This window comes from Moschus berezovskii, chromosome 5 (assembly GCF_049115385.1).
Source record: "Moschus berezovskii isolate FMDL1 chromosome 5, NW_MosBer_1.0, whole genome shotgun sequence".
NCBI classification, from domain to species: Eukaryota; Metazoa; Chordata; class Mammalia; order Artiodactyla; family Moschidae; genus Moschus; species Moschus berezovskii.
The window spans coordinates 126,514,706-126,531,284 of NC_142464.1; the positions used below are offsets into that span (position 1 = coordinate 126,514,706).

Consider the following 16,579-nt stretch of genomic DNA (forward strand, 5'->3'; position numbering starts at 1 on the left):
GAAGGAACCTGGGAGCCCGGTACCCCTCCCAGGATGCTGAGAGCTGAGATGGCCCCTGACCGTCGGGATGCTCAGGCCACCAAGACAGCAAGTGGAGGAAAGGATCTTTTAATGCTGGGATGAGGTGCTCCCACCACAGAAAACAGGGTCAGGGCTTGCTGCAGGCAAACCGCCTCCCTCAGTCCAAACACTGATGTCCTTACCCCCAGGACCTCGGAATGTGAGTGCTGTTTGGAGTGGGGGCCTTTAAAGAGGCGACTGGTAACAGTGGGGCCCTGGGCACCAAGCCCTGAGGCACGGGAACAGGTGCTGATCTTGGGGTTCACATGGAGAATGGCCAAACCAACACCCTTGCCCAGGACAAGGCAGCTGGTGGGCCCGGATGCCTGCGTGCTCCATGTGGACGGGGCAGCGGGTTCAGGGTGGGTTGGGGGGACAACCAGGCTTTGCCTTCCATCCGCCCAGCCAGGCCCACACTCCCTCCCTGCCCAAGCCCAGGCGGCTCTGGGAGGGCAGCAGGCCGGCGGGGGGGTCGGGCCCACTTCTGCTGGGCGCTCTCCTCTCCTCTCCGCTGGCCTCTCCACACCTTGCTCTGTGGGCCCCATCTGTCCTGGGATGCAGGTGGGGGGGAGGAGCCCCAGGGTTCCGCCCCGTCCCTGTGGCTTCCCTGCCCTCAGCCCACACGTCTGTCCCCAGCCCCAACGTTGTCCATATCTGGACATGCCGTCTGTTTCCTCCTGGGACCAGATGAACAGCCCAGATGACCGCAGGAGTGGATGCCGGCAGCCTCTCCCTCTGCTGGACAGTCTGGCCCAGGCAGCCTGGAAAGCCCTGCCCGGAGGGTGCAGGGGGCAGTCTGGCTGGGCCTCAGGAAGCAGGACTCCTCTGGGCCCTGTCCTGCCCCAGGCCACGCCCTCCAGGCAGAGCCTCAGGTCCCGCCCTTCAGGGGACACGGCAGGCCCACTGCACCCAGCGGAGACACCGGAGACCTGGGCACTCCAACTCAACACTTGTCTGCATCCCACCTGAACGGAATCCCGGCTCCCATGGGCGGGCAGAGGCCTCTGGCGGGACTGCAGGGATGGCTGCGCTCCAGCCCAGCCACGTGTCCCCAGTGCCCACCATGAAGGCTGCCCCCGAGACTGTGAATGCTAAGGCACTTTAAGGGGGTGAGTGAGGGGCGGGAGGGGACCAACAGAGGGGAGGACTGGCTGGCAAGCTGTTGGCAGTTGGACCCAGCCTGGCTCCTGGCCGCCCAGGCTTACGGTCAGCACAGGTCCAGTCGCTGGGCAGAAGAGGCCCTCAAGAGGCAGGGGCCTCCAGGTACCGCACGGGGCTGGAGAAGGGGCCTGGCCGGGCCCAGTAGTCCACGGCACAAACCCGATAGGAGCCAGAGACCACAGCCGTGTCTGCGGACACAGAGGTACGTGCTTGTCTGTAGCCGGAACCCCCTATCCCCCTAAACTCCAGGTGTCAAAAGGCCCTGGCCCACCCCCACTCCCCTCAGGGACTGTGCTAAGATGCAGGCACACCTGGGCTGAACACGAACAGGTTAAAAGTCGAAGGTTTCCTGCTGATGGGAGCGAACACCCCACCCTCCGGGCAGAACTGGATCTCATAGGTCCACAGGCACCTGGGGAGGTCAGAGCAGGGCTGGGGTCCCGGCGGGGGGGGGGCGGTCTGCAGAAAGGGCAGGCCCAGAGCCCTCCCCGTCCCAGGCCCCGAACACTCTCCCTGCAGTGAGGAGGGCCACCCTGGCTGGGAGGAGAGGGCTGGACCACAGGCCTCTCGGGCAGAGGTCCCCTGAAGGGGCCCCACCCTACATCAGACAGGCGCAGAGCCGTGGGCATTGGTGCCAGCAGTGGAGGCGGCTGAGTGTGGGGGGCGGTCCGAGGGGCGCTGGGGCCCTGCAGCGGGGAGGCTTTGGGGGCTGAGGCGGGGTCCAGGGGCAGGGTTCGGGGCGGTGAGCGCACTCACTCACTTGGAGCCCACACGCTCATCCGACCAGACCAAAAGCAGCTGCCCGCGGGCCAGGGGCAGAGCACGGAGCCGCGTCGCCTGGGGGAGTGACGCGCAGGGTTGGCGGGGCGGGCGCCCCGGGGCGGGCGGCGGGGCGGGGGCGGGGGCGGGGCAGCGGCCACTTGCCTGGCCCGGCGGCTCCTCGGGGCGCGCGCACACGTGCACCAGCAGCAGCGCGGGCAGAGCGAGCGGAGGGCGCAGCGTCAGGCGGCCGCTGCTGGGGAAGGGGCGCGGCTTCACGGCCGCAGGGTCCTGGGGACAGAGCCGGGCGCTCGGACACCGGCGTCGCCGGAGGCGCCCCGCCGCGCCGCGCCCCTCCCCGTCCCGTCCCGCCGCGCCCCTCCCCTCCCCACTCCGCCCCGCCCTCCGCCCCGCCGCGCCCCTCCCCTCCCCTCCCCTCCCCGCCCCGCCCCGCCCCGCCCCGCCCCGCCCCGCGGACCTCGGCCGCGCGCATGCGCCGAAACTGTGCTGCGGAGGGGAAGACCGGCCTGCCCAGGCGCCGCCACTCGCCGGAGGGGTTGCAGAGCCAGTTGTCCATGTAGAGCTGAACAAAGACGACCTCTGCGGAGCCAGATGCTGGGGCCGCGCCTCGCCTCCTCCAGGCCCTCCCGCCCCAGGGCCGGGGTCCCCTGCCCGCGACCCCTACTCACCGGGGCCCGGGGGCACCCCGCGCAGGCTGAGAATCAAGGGGACCGTGCGGTTGGCGTGGGCGCGAGTGTCATCGCTCCCGTAGACCAGCACCGTGGCGCGCCAGGCGTCGGCCGGGCCAGTGGGGCGGTGGGCGCTGGCCAGGACGCCCACCGTGTGGTTGCTGTCCAGCACCGCACCGCCCCGCGACACCTCGGCCCAGAGCTGCTCGCCATCTGCAGGCACGCGGGGGCGGTCAACACGGCCGTCGTGGCCGCTCTGCCCTCCCAGGCCGGGCTTCCCACCGTTCGCCCTCCGTGGGAGGTCCCCGGCCACGCCACATCCTCCTTGGTCCCGTGAGCTAGGAACGGGGCGGGGAGGGGCGAGAGAAGAGCTCCCCGCTCCGCGGCAGGGTCCGCCGGCCCGCGGGCCTTTGCCCAGGCTACTCCTGGCTTAGAGACATCCCCGTCCAACCGAGGCCGCGGCCCGGCCCGGCTCTCGCAGCGGGCGGCGCGGGGCGCCCCGCCGCTCACCCAGCAGGGCCAGCAGCGCCATGGCGGTGAGCACCGGCTTGCGCAGCAGCTGCACGTGCGGTGGGCGCGTGTCATTGACCTGGAAGCGCGCGGTGAGCGTGCGCTGGGAGAACGGGTGCGGGTGGTAGCTCAGGAAGGCGTTGTCGTTGCTCAGGAGCGCGTAGCGGACGCCCGAGCTGGCATTTGCCAGCAGCAGGTTCTGGTGCTGCGCGATGACCTGCGGACGTCGGAGCGGCTGGGACCGCGCCGGTGGGGCGCCCGCCCCTCCCACCCGGGGCTCCCGGGGGCGGGCCCACCTTCACGACCATGGCCGCGTAGGTCACGTCGGCCCTCCAGGGCTGCGGGAGGGACCAGCCCACCAGCGGGTCGGCCTCGTCGTTGTAAATGGGGGTGTCCGCGAACTTGGGGAAGAGCCGCTGTATCTGCTGCACGACCGCCGCCTCCTGCTCTAGGATGGAGATGGAGCTGCCCGCGCCCTGCGAGCGGCGGCCTGAGCACCTCGGGAGGGCCGTCGAAGGGCCGCGTGCGGGGGTGGGTGGTCGGAAGGGTGGGGTCCCCAGTCTACCTTCTTGTGCAGAGCGATGTAGTCCAGCCGCACGCCCACCTCTCCGGTGAAAAAGTTGCTGCCACTGTTACAGTGCCCCAGGAGGCCCCAGCAGAGCGGCGAGCGCGGCGGCGCGTGGAAGGCGTCTCCAGGGCCGCCCAGGCGCAGAGCCGGGCTGGCTGCGCGCAGACCCTCGGAGCAGGCGTCGTAGTAATTCAAGAAGCCTAGGCGGGAAGGACACAGATTCCACACCTTGGGACCAGAGGGGCCCGCTGCCAACCCCTAGCGGATCCACAGGACCCCAAGAGGCCGGCTCGCCCACCTTGCACGGTCATGGACACGTTGTCAAAGTCGTGGTGATCTGGCTCGTTCCACGTCTCGAAATTCCACTCGGAAACATGCTCGAGGCCATACCTACCTGCAGAGGGTCCTCGCTGTGGCAAGAGGGCCCCTCCTCTGGGGCGGTGTCACCAGCTCATGGAGGCCTCCAGGGAGGGGCATCCATGGCTGGGAGGTTTGGATGTGATGGGAGGGTCTGGGTTCCCGGGAACTGGCCCCCCCCCCCGCCCGGCCCCTCACCCATCAGGAGGCCCTGGCTCGGTGACTTCATGAGAAAACCAGGCAGGGGGTGGGACAGAGGGCGGCCTCCCCAGGAGTGCCCACCCAGACTCCCGCAGGGCACGCGCCCCGCCCACCGATATATCTCCTGGCGAGGAGGGAGACCAGGTTCCGCCACTCAAACACCTGCTGCTTGTCCTCGAAGTCGGTGAAGCGTCCGGACGGGCTGCCCATCAGCTCGAAGCCTGCAGCAACCAGGGTGGTGTCCCACCGCTCACCTGCCTGGCGCAGCCAGGCGGGCACAGAGGCAGCCCCGAGTGGGCAGCCAGGAGGACCCAGAAGAACCAGGCCAAGGAGAGATGGGGAGGCCAGCAGCACCAGGGTGACGTGGCAGCTTACCTGGGACGAGCTGGTTCTCCCTGAGAAGGTCCAGGTACCGATCCAGGTGGGTGAAGTTGTAGCGCAGGCCTTGCCCGACCAGCCCCCTGTGGAATGGCGCTCAGTGTCAGGGTGGGGAGGTGGGCGGGGGGCTGAGACCGCAGCCACACTCAAGCAGCTCGGGAACCGGCAGGGCGCCCTGCAGGACTAGGCTCCAGACGCAACTGGCCTTTCTTCTCTGAGAAGATAACTGTGAGCCTAGTAGTCACTCACAACCTAACACGCACGAATGTGTCTGTGCTGGAAGCCCACCCTCAAGCCTTCAGGAGCTCAGAGCAGCCTGGGGCTCAGAATGGGAGGGGCGGGCAGCTCTTTTGGAAAAGGTACCACAGGAAGGAGGCAGGGGGAGCGAAACAGCTCACAGCAAAGGGGGAGGCTGTGTGGTGGGCCTGGCAGGACGCTGCACTGCCAGATCCTGCACCTCCTGCAGCCAGGGGCCTGGATCTGGCTGGACAGGACCCCTGCACCCTCCTACTGTGAGATACTGTGGACACAGCGCCCCCACCCCTCCCACTCTGAGAGGTACTGTGGACACAGCGCCCCTCCCCTCCCACTCTGAGAGGTACTGTGGACACAGCGCCCCTCCCCTCCCACTCTGAAAGGTACTGTGGACACAGCGCCCCCACCCCTCCCACTCTGAGAGGTACTGTGGACACAGCGCCCCTCCCCTTCCACTCTGAGAGGTACTGTGGACACAGCGCCCCCACCCCTCTCACTCTGAGAGGTACTGTGGACACAGCGCCCCACCCCTCCCACTCTGAGAGGTACTGTGGACACAGAGTCCCACCCCTCCCACTCTGAGAGGTACTGTGGACACAGTACCCCCATCCCCTTCCACTCTGAGAGGTACTGTGGACACAGCACCCCTCCCTTCCCACTCTGAGAGGTACTGTGGACACAGCACCCCCACCCCTCTCACTCTGAGAGGTACTGTGGACACAGCGCCCCACCCCTCCCACTCTGAAAGGTACTGTGGACACAGCACCCCCACCCCTCTCACTCTGGGAGGTACTGTGGACACAGCGCCCCACCCCTCCCACTCTGAGAGGTACTGTGGACACAGCGCCCCACCCCTCCCACTCTGAGAGGTACTGTGGACACAGCACCCCACCCCTCTCACTCTGAGAGGTACTGTGGACACAGTACCCCATCCCCTTCCACTCTGAGAGGTACTGTGGACACAGTACCCCCATCCCCTTCCACTCTGAGAGGTACCATGGACAGTACCACTGCCCCCTCCCACCGAGGTACTGGGGACACAGTACCCCTGTCCCTTCCTACTCAGGTACCATGAACACAGTACCCCACTCCTTCCCACTCTGAGAGGTACCATGAATACAGTACCATCACCCCTCCCACTCAGAGAGGTACTGGGGACACAGTAGCCCTGCCCCTTCCCAGAGAGGTACCATGAACACAGTACCCCGCTCCTTCCCACTGTGAGAGGTACCATGGACAGTACCACTGCCCACTTCTACTTGGAGAGGTACTGTGGATACAGCACCCCTGCCCTTTCCCTATTCTGAGAGACAACCTGGCCACAGCACCCCAGCCCCCTCTGCAGGGCACCGTGGACAGTATACCTGCCCCCTCCCCACTCTTGCAAGCACCATGGACAGTACCCCCGCGCCCTCCCACCTCTGAGGGGCACCGTGGACAGCACCCCCGCGCCCTCCCACCTCTGAGGGGCACCGTGGACAGCACCCCTGCACCCTCCCAGCTCTGAGGGGCACCGTGGACAGCACCCCCGCACCCTCCCAGCTCTGAGGGGCACCGTGGACAGCACCCCCGCGCCCTCCCAGCTCTGAGGGGCACCGTGGACAGCACCCCCGCATCCTCCCAGCTCTGAGGGGCACCGTGGACAGCACCCCCGCGCCCTCCCAGCTCTGAGGGGCACCGTGGACAGCACCCCCGCGCCCTCCCAGCTCTGAGGGGCACCGTGGACAGCACCCCTGCCTCTTCCCACTCTGAGAAGCAATGTGAGCCTCTTTTTGTCCTTCATATGTTTTTGAGGCTTAATTTTTTTTAGCGCACTTTGGATTCACAGCAAAATGACAGGGAAGTAGAGACTTTCCCATTTACCCTGACGCCCTACAGGCACAGCCCCCGCCCCCATAATCAACTCCCAGAGTGAGACATTTGTGACCATTTTCGAACCCACACTGACATAATCACGCCAAACCACAGGTCCGGGTGGTGGTGTGGCGGTAACAGAGGGAGCCAGAGCGGATGGATTTAGGAGGAGCAGGGGTAGCAGGCGCTGACCGAGGGCGAGCCAGGAGAGGAGTCTGGCCAGGGGTTCAGCTTGAGGCCCTGGGTGGGGGACAGCTGCAGCGGGCAGGGGCAAGCAGAGTAAGATGGGCCTTGGCATGCTGGTGTAGTGTGGAGGTGAGCATCCGAGGGGAACCCGGCTCGGGGGCTGGCCAAGGGAGCTGGTGCCCAGTGGTCACGCCGAGGCGTGCGGGGCGGGCAGAGCAGAGAGGATCTGGGGCCCGCGGGGTCCAGATCAGAGCGGGAAGTGCAGCTGTGCCCCCAGTGGCTCCCTCCCGCGCACGGCGGCGGGGCGAGGGAGTCCAGCCCTGACCTGCTCTGTTGTCTCACACCGGTCAGGGCTGACCAGCGCTGAACCCCAGACGGAGAGTGACCGCTTGGGCAAGTCAGCACCTCCCTCCCGGTCCTTCGGTCTCCCACTCTTTACACAAAGTCAAGGCCGAGCCACCACGCACCCAGATGACTCCGGCTCCCATCCGGCCCTGTCTTCCCGCCTCCGGGGGGCCAGACCCACAGCACGTGCGCAGCGGTGATCCGCCCCCTCCCCGCCTCCAAAGGTCACAATCAGCAGCAAACGGAAAAAACCTTAAGCGATAGGGTAAAACTTAAATGCGCGGCAGGGGGCAGGTTCCAAAGTCCCACAGGTGGGGGTGGGTGACGCTGAGGCGCGGGTGCCAGGCTCTCTCTGCGGATCCTGCGAGCGAGGCAGGCCTCGGGTAAATGCTGTTCCCACGCTCTGGTCCCGGGCCAGCAGGGTGCCGCTAGGGGAGCCCCAGCCGCAGGGCCGATGCTAACCTGTAACTCCGAGCAGACCTGAGAGTCCTCTGACCCGTCCGTCGTCGGCCCCGGAAATGCCTTGGGGGTCGGGACACTTGCCCCTCGGGGACCAGAAGACCCAACACTGGGGGGATCCCGGGCCCAGAATACCGGAGGGGCGGCCCTCGGGCCCCACTGTTGGTGCCCAGGTCTCCATCCGTCTCAGCCCCCACTGGGGAAGGAATGGGAGCGATCAACGCCAGAGAGAGGGCTGAGCCAGCGCTGCAGTGCGCGGCCCACCCCAGCGACCCCTGGCAGCGGCCGGGGTCACCAACGCAGTCGCCCCAGCTCCTCTCCACCCTGCCGCCCCACAGGGGCCAATCCTGGGTGGGAGGCACAGACGGGCTCGCTTTCCGCTCCTGCAAGGGGGCCGGGCCGCGGCGGGCGCACAGCGGCGGCTGCACAACGGCTTCATTCACCGCGCAGGCGGCCAGCCAGGCGGCGCCGAGCCCACCCCCGCCCCTCTGCCGGAGCGCGTGCGCCGCAACGACCCTGCGGGCGGCGCCCAGGCCCGGTGAGTGCAAGAGTGGGGACGCCGAGTTGGGGTGCTCCCCGGCTGGTACGGGAAGGGACGCGCGGGCAGGCGGGGGTGCAGGGTGGGGCCGGGGCTGTGCGGCGTGGGGGCGCACTCGTGAGGGGGGCGATGGGCAGAGCATGTGTGGAAATGCACGCGGTGGGAGCCCGGGCTGCCCCTGCTCGGTACGGGTGGGACGCGCGGGGCCGGCGTGGGCGAGTGCGCGGGGCGGGGCCAAGAGCGCCCAGCGCGGAGGCTGGGAAGCGCCGCCCGGGCCGGGGCTGCGAGGGGGCAGCCAGGCGGGGCGGGCGGGAGAGGAACCGCGAGCTGCGCCCTGGAGGTGAGGATGGGCTGGCTCTTCTCACGTGCCACGGGGATACAAAGCTCCTTTCCAAATGCGTGAACTCAGCTATGGAGGTGGTGATTTAAGGACCAGTATTAAAGAAACAACTGTGCACAGGATTGGAGAAGGCATACGGAGGGCGGTTCCCACAGGCCGAGGCGCGGGAGATCGCATGCCCTCTGCGGTCCAGCCACGCGCCAGGGCCCTGCTGTCTCCTGCCCGCGCAGAAAAGTCTGCAGTGGGCTTCAGCCAGCAAGGCCCCGGGCCCCAAGGTGGTGCCTGTGTTCCCGCTCAGACCACAGCGAAGAACACGAGCCTCAAAGCACAGGGGGCAGGCAGGGGCTCAGGCCCCCGGGGTCCTGCCGGTCTCTCTGTGGACAGGAGTGAAGCCCCAGCTGTATCTCCTCACTTGCTTAGACGCAGGGGCTGGGGGAGTAGAAGGCCCAACCCCACCACCACGACAGCCAGGCCAGCTCTGAGGACAGCCCTCCCGGAGTGTCTCCACCCGCCCAGCCCCCAGCAGGGTGCTCCACAGAATGGTCCCCAGAACGCCCTCCCGCCTCCAGGCTCCCTGGCCCATCACATCCCACTGCTGCCACTCCACGCACTCAGGAACCCCCGTGTGCACAGCCTGGGCCTTACCCCCACCCAAGGAGACTCCCAGGGTGGGCGGAGCACTCCTTCCCCAGTCTGAGGCCCCCAGCTCCACCTCTGCCCACGTGGCAGTTCCCGCACTGCTGGTAGCCAGGCTGGAAGATAAGATAAGCGCTGTGACCTGGTGGCTGCTCTCTCTCCAGCCCAGAGAGGACTCTTATCTGCCCCTGGGCAGCTGTGACTCATCCTGCCTGCTCGCTGGCCAGTGGCTCCTGTAAATAAACCACATCCTTGGGCAAACAGCTCCCCACTAGGGCCAACTGGGCCCTGGGCAGGACTCTGGGTGGTGGGGGGCAGTACCCTGGGATGGGAGGGGCACGCTGAGGGGTGGGGGGGAGCGTGCTGGGGTGGCCCAGGCTCTGGCGGAGTCCTCAAGGGCAAGGATTATGCCTGGAGCTGAGCAGTGGGGCCTGGGAGCTGACCACACTGCCCGCTTCTGCAGGTGTGGGGAGACCTCCTGCCCTCGGGTGCTCCCCCGCCCATCCTGGGGTTCCACCCCCATCTTTGCACCCAAACGTGGCCCCGGTCTTCCCCAGCCAGGCTATGGATGTGACAACAGGGCACACCTTTCAGGGGGCTCTGGGCAAAGGTCCCAGAGTGAGGCCGAGTGTGTCAGGAACCCATCACCCGGGGCCTCGGGGGACAGCAGGCCCAGGCCAGCTCTGCCTCGCAGCCCCGTCACAGCGACCCCGGGAGGCAGCCCGGGGTGGAGGACACTCACGGCCCAGGAGATGGGCTCCTCTCCCCATGTTGCCCCTCGGACACCCACCTCTTCCTTTTCAAGGGGGGAGAACTGAGGTTCTGAGTAACCTTTAAATCAGCAGCACACTCAGTTCACTGTGTGGGGCATGAGGGTAGTTCTCTGAAGTGACCCTTTACCTTCCCACTGGCCCCGAGAGGCAGGGCCCACCACCCTGGAGGAGCGGATGGAGGTGTGGTGAGGCAAGGCACCTGCCCTCAACACAGGGTCAGCACCTGGCTGAGAGCCAGTGAGCTGGGCTCCAGAGAGCAGACCCAAGGCCCCCGACCCCCCAGCAGGAAGGACACGCTCAGCTGGTTATCAGATCTCTATACCAGCAACTCTGGAGTCCGCGGCCTCGGGCCTGCGGCCACACGAACCCAGAGCAGAAGCCGGGCCGTGTCTGCCTGGGGCCCAGCCAGCTCTGGCACGGACCAGACCCACCTCCTGGAAGACAGGACATCCAGGGATGGCGCTGGGGGACGCGTCCTTCCCGCAGACCCCCACCCTTGCCCACATTCCAGGTCCTGGAAGCCGTGGACTCGGCCCAGAGCTGAGGGCTCACCCTCTGGCTTCCCCCCGCCCCCACCCCAGCCACCCTGTCCACACCTGGAGCCTCGCTCCTGGGAGGCTGGAAGTTTGTGAAAGACCCACACAATTGTCTTTCTCTGAGCCTCTGATTACAGAACTCCCCGGATTAGCCGCTCAGGTAACACTCATCTTGGGGAAAACTGTGACTCAGCAGTCTCTGGAGTAAATCATTTAACTGCAAGCCCAGCAAGCTGGGCAGTCAGATGCTGAGCACAGACCACTGCCCGCTGGCCAGCACGGGCCAGCTCAGCCTTAGCCCACCGCTGCACATCCCACCCGCGGACTGAGCCAGAGGGTCCCCGGGACAGACGCGCCAGGCCTGAACTACCCACCGAGCCTGAGAGGGGGTCCCTCAGGTAAGAGTCCCCCGGGGCCCGCTGCAGAACAGCGGGGCTCTGGACCATCTGGCCACAGCAGAGGTCAGTGCCCTGTTTGGAGAGCCGCAAGGCCCAATCCCGAGGTTTCTTCTGTGGACTCCCAGGCATTCAAACTGTCCTCAACCGACGCCCCTGACCCCGGAATTCTGGCTAAGCTCAGGGGCCCCCATGTGGTGCGCTCACCCAACAGAGCCTCCCCCAGGTCACACAAGGCTGGACCTGCATCCACCCTCTTCACGCAGGGCTGCCCCAGGCCCCGGGGCCCAGGCCAGTGCGTACCGTGCCAGGGTGACCAGGCTCTGAGCCGGCAGAGACTGTCACGAGGGGGACGCCAAGAGCGGAAGGCCGGAGGGCCCTCAGGACAGCTGGGAACAGTGCCCCGGTGCTTGCTGAGCAGGCAGCAGGTCGGGCTGGGCCCGCATGGCAGGCTGCCCTCTGGACCGCAAGGACGGTCGGCACACACTTCCCACAGTGCCTGTGGGGTCTGAGCCAGAACCCAGCTGCATTAACTTGCGCTGGGAAAGGGGGCTGCCGTCCAGGACTCCCTGGCGGGTGACAGGCGCATCACCCCACTCCCTCCCAGCTGCACATGTGCAGGACGTCTGCCCGAGGAGCGGCCGTGGCAGGCGCTGCTGCAGCGTGGACTTGGGGCTCTGGCCTCTGCAGGGCTCCTCCTGTTGGCCCGGGCCAGGTGTCCAGATGGCGGGTGGAGTGAACTCTGGTGTGGGCTTAGGCCGCTGGGGCTGCGTGTGCACAGGGGGCCCGGGCCGGCCGCACGTCTGGTTCCCACGAGGCCCCATGACCCTGACAGCCTGGCCACCCTGACGGTGACACCCACCTCCACCCGCTTTGCAGGTTCTTCCCGGGGGCCCGCTGCCCCACTATGGAAGCATCCCCCGAGTACACGGAGTGGGGCGGGCAGCCGGTGCTGGTCCCTCGGCGCCCCCCACCACCCCCGGGCCTGCGCGAGACCCTGAAGGCAGGGCTGCGGCGGAGTTGCGCCTGCAGCCTGCAGGGCGCCTGGGCGCAGCTGCAGGCCCTGTTCCCCGCCGTCTGCTGGCTCCGCCAGTACCGGCCCCGGGAAGCGCTCGCGGGCGACGTCATGTCCGGGCTGGTCATCGGCATCATCCTGGTGCCGCAGGCCATCGCCTACTCGCTGCTGGCCGGGCTGCAGCCCATCTACAGCCTCTACACGTCCTTCTTCGCAAACCTCATCTACTTCCTCATGGGCACCTCGCGGCACGTCTCTGTGGGCATCTTCAGCCTGCTCTGCCTCATGGTGGGCCAGGTGGTGGACCGCGAGCTCCTGCTGGCCGGCTTCGACCCTGCCCAGGACGGCCCGGGGCCCGGGGCAAACCGCAGCAGCCTCAACGGCTCAGCCGCCGCACTGGCGCTCAGGCTGCAAGACTGTGGGCGGGACTGCTATGCCATCCGCGTGGCCACAGCCCTCACGCTGGTGGCCGGGGTTTACCAGGTGAGGCTCTGACCCGCGCCCACACGGGGAGCCTGTCCAGGTGGCCGCAGGCTGTGGCCCCAGGCCCAGGCATGCCCCATTGCTCTACCTGGCCGAAAGTCCCCCTAGCTTCCTGTCCCAAGCGGGACCCTGGGGCCCACCTGCCTTCCCAAGGCCTCCCTGGACCAGGGCACCTATCCCACGTCGGCCCTTCCCAGAGGTCACCCCAGTCCCTGCCCTCAGCTCTCCTGGGAGGGGGGTGGTGCTGCCTTCCAAGCCTGGAGTCCACTTGTGTGAGACTGTGCTGAGCCCCGTGTCCATGGCGTGCGCTCGTGTCTGATGGGCCTGTGTACGCACACACATGTGCAGGCCGCCTTGCGTGGGGTCCCTGAGGGAGACAGGCAGTGCGAGGCGGGAGCGGGGCTGTCTGCCTGCAGCCCCGGCCGTGCTCCGTCCACAGGTTCTCATGGGCATCCTCGGGCTGGGCTTCGTGTCTGCCTTCCTCTCGCAGCCGCTGCTGGACGGCTTCGCCATGGGGGCCTCGGTGACCATCCTGACCTCCCAGCTCCGGCACCTCCTGGGTGTGAGGGTCCCGCGGCACCGGGGGCCGGGCCTGGTGGTCAGTACGTGGCTGAGCCTGCTGCGTGGTGCCGGGCAGGCCAACCTGTGCGACGTGCTCACCAGCGCCGTGTGCCTGGCCGTGCTGCTGGCTGCCAAGGGGCTCTCAGACCACTTCCGGCACCGTCTGAGGGTGCCGCTGCCCGCCGAGCTGCTGGTCATCGTGGTGGCCACGCTCGTGTCCCACCTCGGGCAGTTCCACGAGCGCTTCGGCTCTAGCGTGGCGGGCGACATCCCCACCGGCTTCGTGGCCCCGCGGGTGCCAGACCTGGGGCTGATGTGGCGGGTGGCTCTGGACGCCGCCTCCCTGGCCCTCGTGGGCTCTGCTTTCTCCATCTCGCTGGCGGAGATGTTTGCCCGCAGCCACGGCTATGCTGTGCGTGCCAACCAGGAGCTCCTGGCTGTGGGCTGCTGCAACGTGCTGCCTGCCTTCTTCCACTGCTTTGCCACGAGCGCCGCTTTGGCCAAGAGCCTGGTGAAGACGGCCGCGGGCTGCCGCACACAGCTGTCCAGCGTGGTCAGCGCCGCCGTGGTGCTGCTGGCACTCCTGCTGCTGTCGCCGCTATTCCGGGACCTGCAGCGGAGCGTGCTGGCCTGCGTCATTGTGGTCAGCCTGCGTGGGGCCCTGCGCAAGGTGCGGGATGTCCCGCGCCTATGGAGGCTCAGCCCCACCGATGCGCTGGTCTGGGTGGCCACAGCGGCCACCTGTGTGCTGGTCAGCACTGAGGCTGGGCTCCTGGCCGGCGTCCTGCTCTCGCTGCTCAGCCTGGCCGGCCGCACCCACCGCCCGCGCACCGCCCTGCTGGCCCGCGCTGGGGGCTCCAGCTTCTACGGGGACCCGGCAGAGTTTGAGGGCCTGGCCCCTGAGCCCGGCGTGCAGGTGTTCCGCTTCACGGGGCCGCTCTACTACGCCAACAAGGACTTCTTCCTGCAGTCCCTGTGCAGCCTCACGGGGCTGGACATGGGCTACGCGGTTGCCAGAAGGAGGGAGAGGGGCCCCAGGGTGGTGGCCGGTGAGGGAGATGCTGTGGGGGGCAGGAACCCGGGCTCCGGGAGTGGCATGGCCTCGCTGGTGCCCGCGGTGAGCCGCTTTCACGCAGTGGTCATCGACTGCGCCCCGCTGCTGTTCCTGGACGTGGCCGGCCTGGCCGCGCTGCAGGAGCTGCGTCGAGACTGTGGGGCCTTGGGCATCAGCCTGCTCCTGGCCTGCTGCAACCCCTCAGTGACGGACATGCTGTGGAGAGGCGGTTTCCTCGAGGAGGGGCAGGGGGACGTGGCTGAGGAGAGGCAGCTGTTCCCCAGCGTGCACTGTGCCGTGCAGGCGGCCCACGCCCGCCACCGGGAGCTGGCGGCCGCCAACTCCACCCTCTAGCGGAGCCAGCGCCTGCAGTCAGCCCCCACGCCCACCGCCCATCACGGCCACCCTCCATCGCCTGGTTCCTCTGACCTAGAGAAGCCAGGGAACTCCAAATGGGACGGAGGGCCGCACTGGGCACACACAAGGATGCACTCTGCACCCTGAGACTGACGCTGCCCAGTGTCACGCTGGGCACAGTGCTGTGTGCCCACGGTCCACGAAGCCAGCCTGGCACTTGGCGTCCTGTCTTACTGGGAGGACCCTGAGGCAGTCACCTGGAGTCCAAGGTGCCAAAAGGACACTGGTCCCTTGAGCCGCCAGCCCCCACCCCCTGGTGAGAGCTGGCAGCTCTGGCCAGGACGTGAGGGTCTCTGTGTCTAGGAAACCCCACGCTGCACACACCCAAGTGTCTCTCACACCATGTACCTCAGCCCCACCGGGCCTCGCAGGGCCAAAGGCAGATGGAACCAACATGACTGCAGCCTAGGCCTGATGGGGAGACCCCGCACAGCCCGAGCAGAGCAAGGGTGCCCACTCGCCGCTGTGGCGTCCAGCTGTGCCTCCAGGGTGGCCTTCAGCAGGAAGCCAGCTGTGCCGAGGCAGGGGCCGCCGGGAGGAGGCCCTGCACTGCCCCGGCCCCACGGGGTCTTTGCCGAGAAGCAGAAGGGCAGTGGCTCCCGGGTGCAGGCCTCCCCTCCCTGTGCCCCCACCAGGGCCTGTGCCGCTCTGTCCTCCAGCCCAGGGGCCCGCCTCTCAGTCTTGTCCGCACCGCCCCACAGGCTCTGCCCAGCAGCCCAGCCCCTCCGTCACCCACCTGGCCGTGATGAGGTCCAGCAGCCAGTGGGTCCGAACCTGCTCAATGCCGCCGTGAGGAACCGCGCCCACATACGCCAGGTTGAGCTGCTGATCCCAGCTGAGGTCATACCGGTCGGCCTGGCCGTGGGGCAGCGGGGGGCTGGGCACAAAACAGGGGGCAGCGGAGCCATCAGTCCCCAGAGGGGGGGCTCGTGGAACAGCCTCGCACACACCCACCTACACACCCAGGGAGGGGAGGGGGCGGACCTTTCTGCCCGTGAATTTTACTGCCCCTGACATAATAAACCAATCCCTAATGCCAGGACTGGGTGAAGCCTCAGCTTTATGGGGTAAAGGGGTCCCAGGGAGACCACATCCCCACCTGAGCCCTGCCCCACCATCAGCTCCACGCCTGACAGAGGCCACCAGGGACACCAGGCACGGGTTCAGGGCCCACTGCGGGGTCGTGGGACACGCTGAGGTTGCCCCTTGAGACGGTCTTAGGCCACAGCCCCTCCTGCAGGCTGGGGCGTCCTGGGCGGCCACCAGGCTCTTCAGACTCCTGGGGGTGACCAGGCACCCCTGGGACCCGGCCCCAGGCCTGGACTGCAGGGGCAGCTGCTCAGCAGGCAAACCGCGCAGCACGGTGGAAACGAGGCACAGGCCAAAGGACAGGGGAGAGCCCCACCCTGAGGGCGGGCCCGAAAGGGAGGCGGGAGCCGCGGCCCCTCACGGCCGGGCGCCCGCTCCAGCGGCCGACAGGGGCCCTGGAGGTCCGGGGCGCGGCGCGAGGCCGAGGGTCGTTTGGGAGGAGCGCGGCGGGCAGGCGCTGGCCGGGCCGCCGCGACCTCGCGTCCCCGCGCGGCGCTCACCAGAAGCCGGTGCTCCTCCAGAAGGGCCGCAGGGGCCGCAGCGCGCGGGCCGCGTCCACACGCACCAGGTGCGGGGCCTCGGCGGCCGCGAGCGCCGCCACCCAAAGCGCGCCCAGGACGGCGAGCAGCGCGGCGGAGGGGCGCGGGGGCCGCATGGCGGGCTGCACCCCAAGCTCTGCAGGCGCCCCGGCGCTCTGCGCCGCCGGAGCCGAGGTCCGCGCCCCGCCGGCCGGTTCCGCCTCCGGGTCGCGCGCCACGTGACCGCCGGCGCGGGGAGGGACCTCGGCAGGACCCGGGCGGCCGGGGCGGCCGGGGCGGGGCCGGAGCGCGGCCGGCAGGGGCGGGCGGTGGGCGCGGGGCTGCGGCCGGGCTTCGGGGCGCCCGCAGCCCGGAAGCTGGAGCGCTTCTGCAGGCCGAGGGCTGTGCCCTGCTCCCCCGTCTGGAGCCCCTCCGGGCCGTG

The 16,579-nt window shown here is 68.2% G+C and overlaps 2 protein-coding genes across 6 annotated transcripts; one reads left to right on the forward strand and one right to left on the reverse strand.

The window, feature by feature from the left end:
* Nucleotides 1-1,280: 1,280 nt before the first annotated feature.
* IDUA (alpha-L-iduronidase) lies at nucleotides 1,281-16,357 on the reverse strand. Of its 5 annotated transcripts, none has more exons than XM_088836633.1 (15): nucleotides 16,120-16,254; nucleotides 15,267-15,407; nucleotides 7,786-7,978; nucleotides 4,681-4,766; nucleotides 4,419-4,526; nucleotides 4,046-4,141; nucleotides 3,745-3,947; nucleotides 3,476-3,622; nucleotides 3,180-3,396; nucleotides 2,670-2,882; nucleotides 2,459-2,580; nucleotides 2,146-2,271; nucleotides 1,982-2,058; nucleotides 1,533-1,633; nucleotides 1,281-1,409 (listed from the first exon to the last, which is right to left on the reverse strand). In XM_088836633.1, exons 2-15 carry the CDS (start codon nucleotides 15,373-15,375, stop codon nucleotides 1,303-1,305), a joined length of 1,905 nt encoding a protein of 634 aa, XP_088692759.1. In that variant the 5' UTR covers nucleotides 15,376-15,407; nucleotides 16,120-16,254; the 3' UTR covers nucleotides 1,281-1,302. The 5 variants fall into 5 exon arrangements, 4 of the variants coding, with proteins under 4 accessions (XP_088692759.1, XP_055291185.2, XP_055291188.2 ...); XM_055435210.2 differs by having other exon boundaries at nucleotides 3,476-3,655; XR_016037487.1 differs by lacking the exon at nucleotides 1,982-2,058 and having other exon boundaries at nucleotides 3,476-3,655.
* On the forward strand, nucleotides 11,908-14,467 carry SLC26A1 (solute carrier family 26 member 1). The gene is made up of 2 exons (XM_055435238.2): nucleotides 11,908-12,498; nucleotides 12,938-14,467. Exons 1-2 carry the CDS (start codon nucleotides 11,908-11,910, stop codon nucleotides 14,465-14,467), a joined length of 2,121 nt encoding a protein of 706 aa, XP_055291213.2.
* Nucleotides 16,358-16,579: the final 222 nt, after the last annotated feature.

What these genes read in the sequence shown, in the direction of transcription:
- SLC26A1 (XM_055435238.2), top strand. Translation starts at nt 11,908, where the DNA reads ATGGAAGCATCCCCCGAGTACACGGAGTGGGGCGGGCAGCCGGTGCTG. An exon ending in TGGTGGCCGGGGTTTACCAG is followed by an intron (nt 12,499 to 12,937) that starts GTGAGGCTCTGA and finishes CTCCGTCCACAG; the next exon opens with GTTCTCATGGGCATCCTCGG.
- IDUA (XM_055435210.2), bottom strand. Translation starts at nt 15,375, where the DNA reads ATGACCTCAGCTGGGATCAGCAGCTCAACCTGGCGTATGTGGGCGCGG. An exon ending in GGCGCTGCTGGCCCTGCTGG is followed by an intron (nt 2,883 to 3,179) that starts GTGAGCGGCGGG and finishes GCGTGCCTGCAG; the next exon opens with ATGGCGAGCAGCTCTGGGCC. An exon ending in GATGAGCGTGTGGGCTCCAA is followed by an intron (nt 1,634 to 1,981) that starts GTGAGTGAGTGC and finishes TGACCTCCCCAG; the next exon opens with GTGCCTGTGGACCTATGAGA.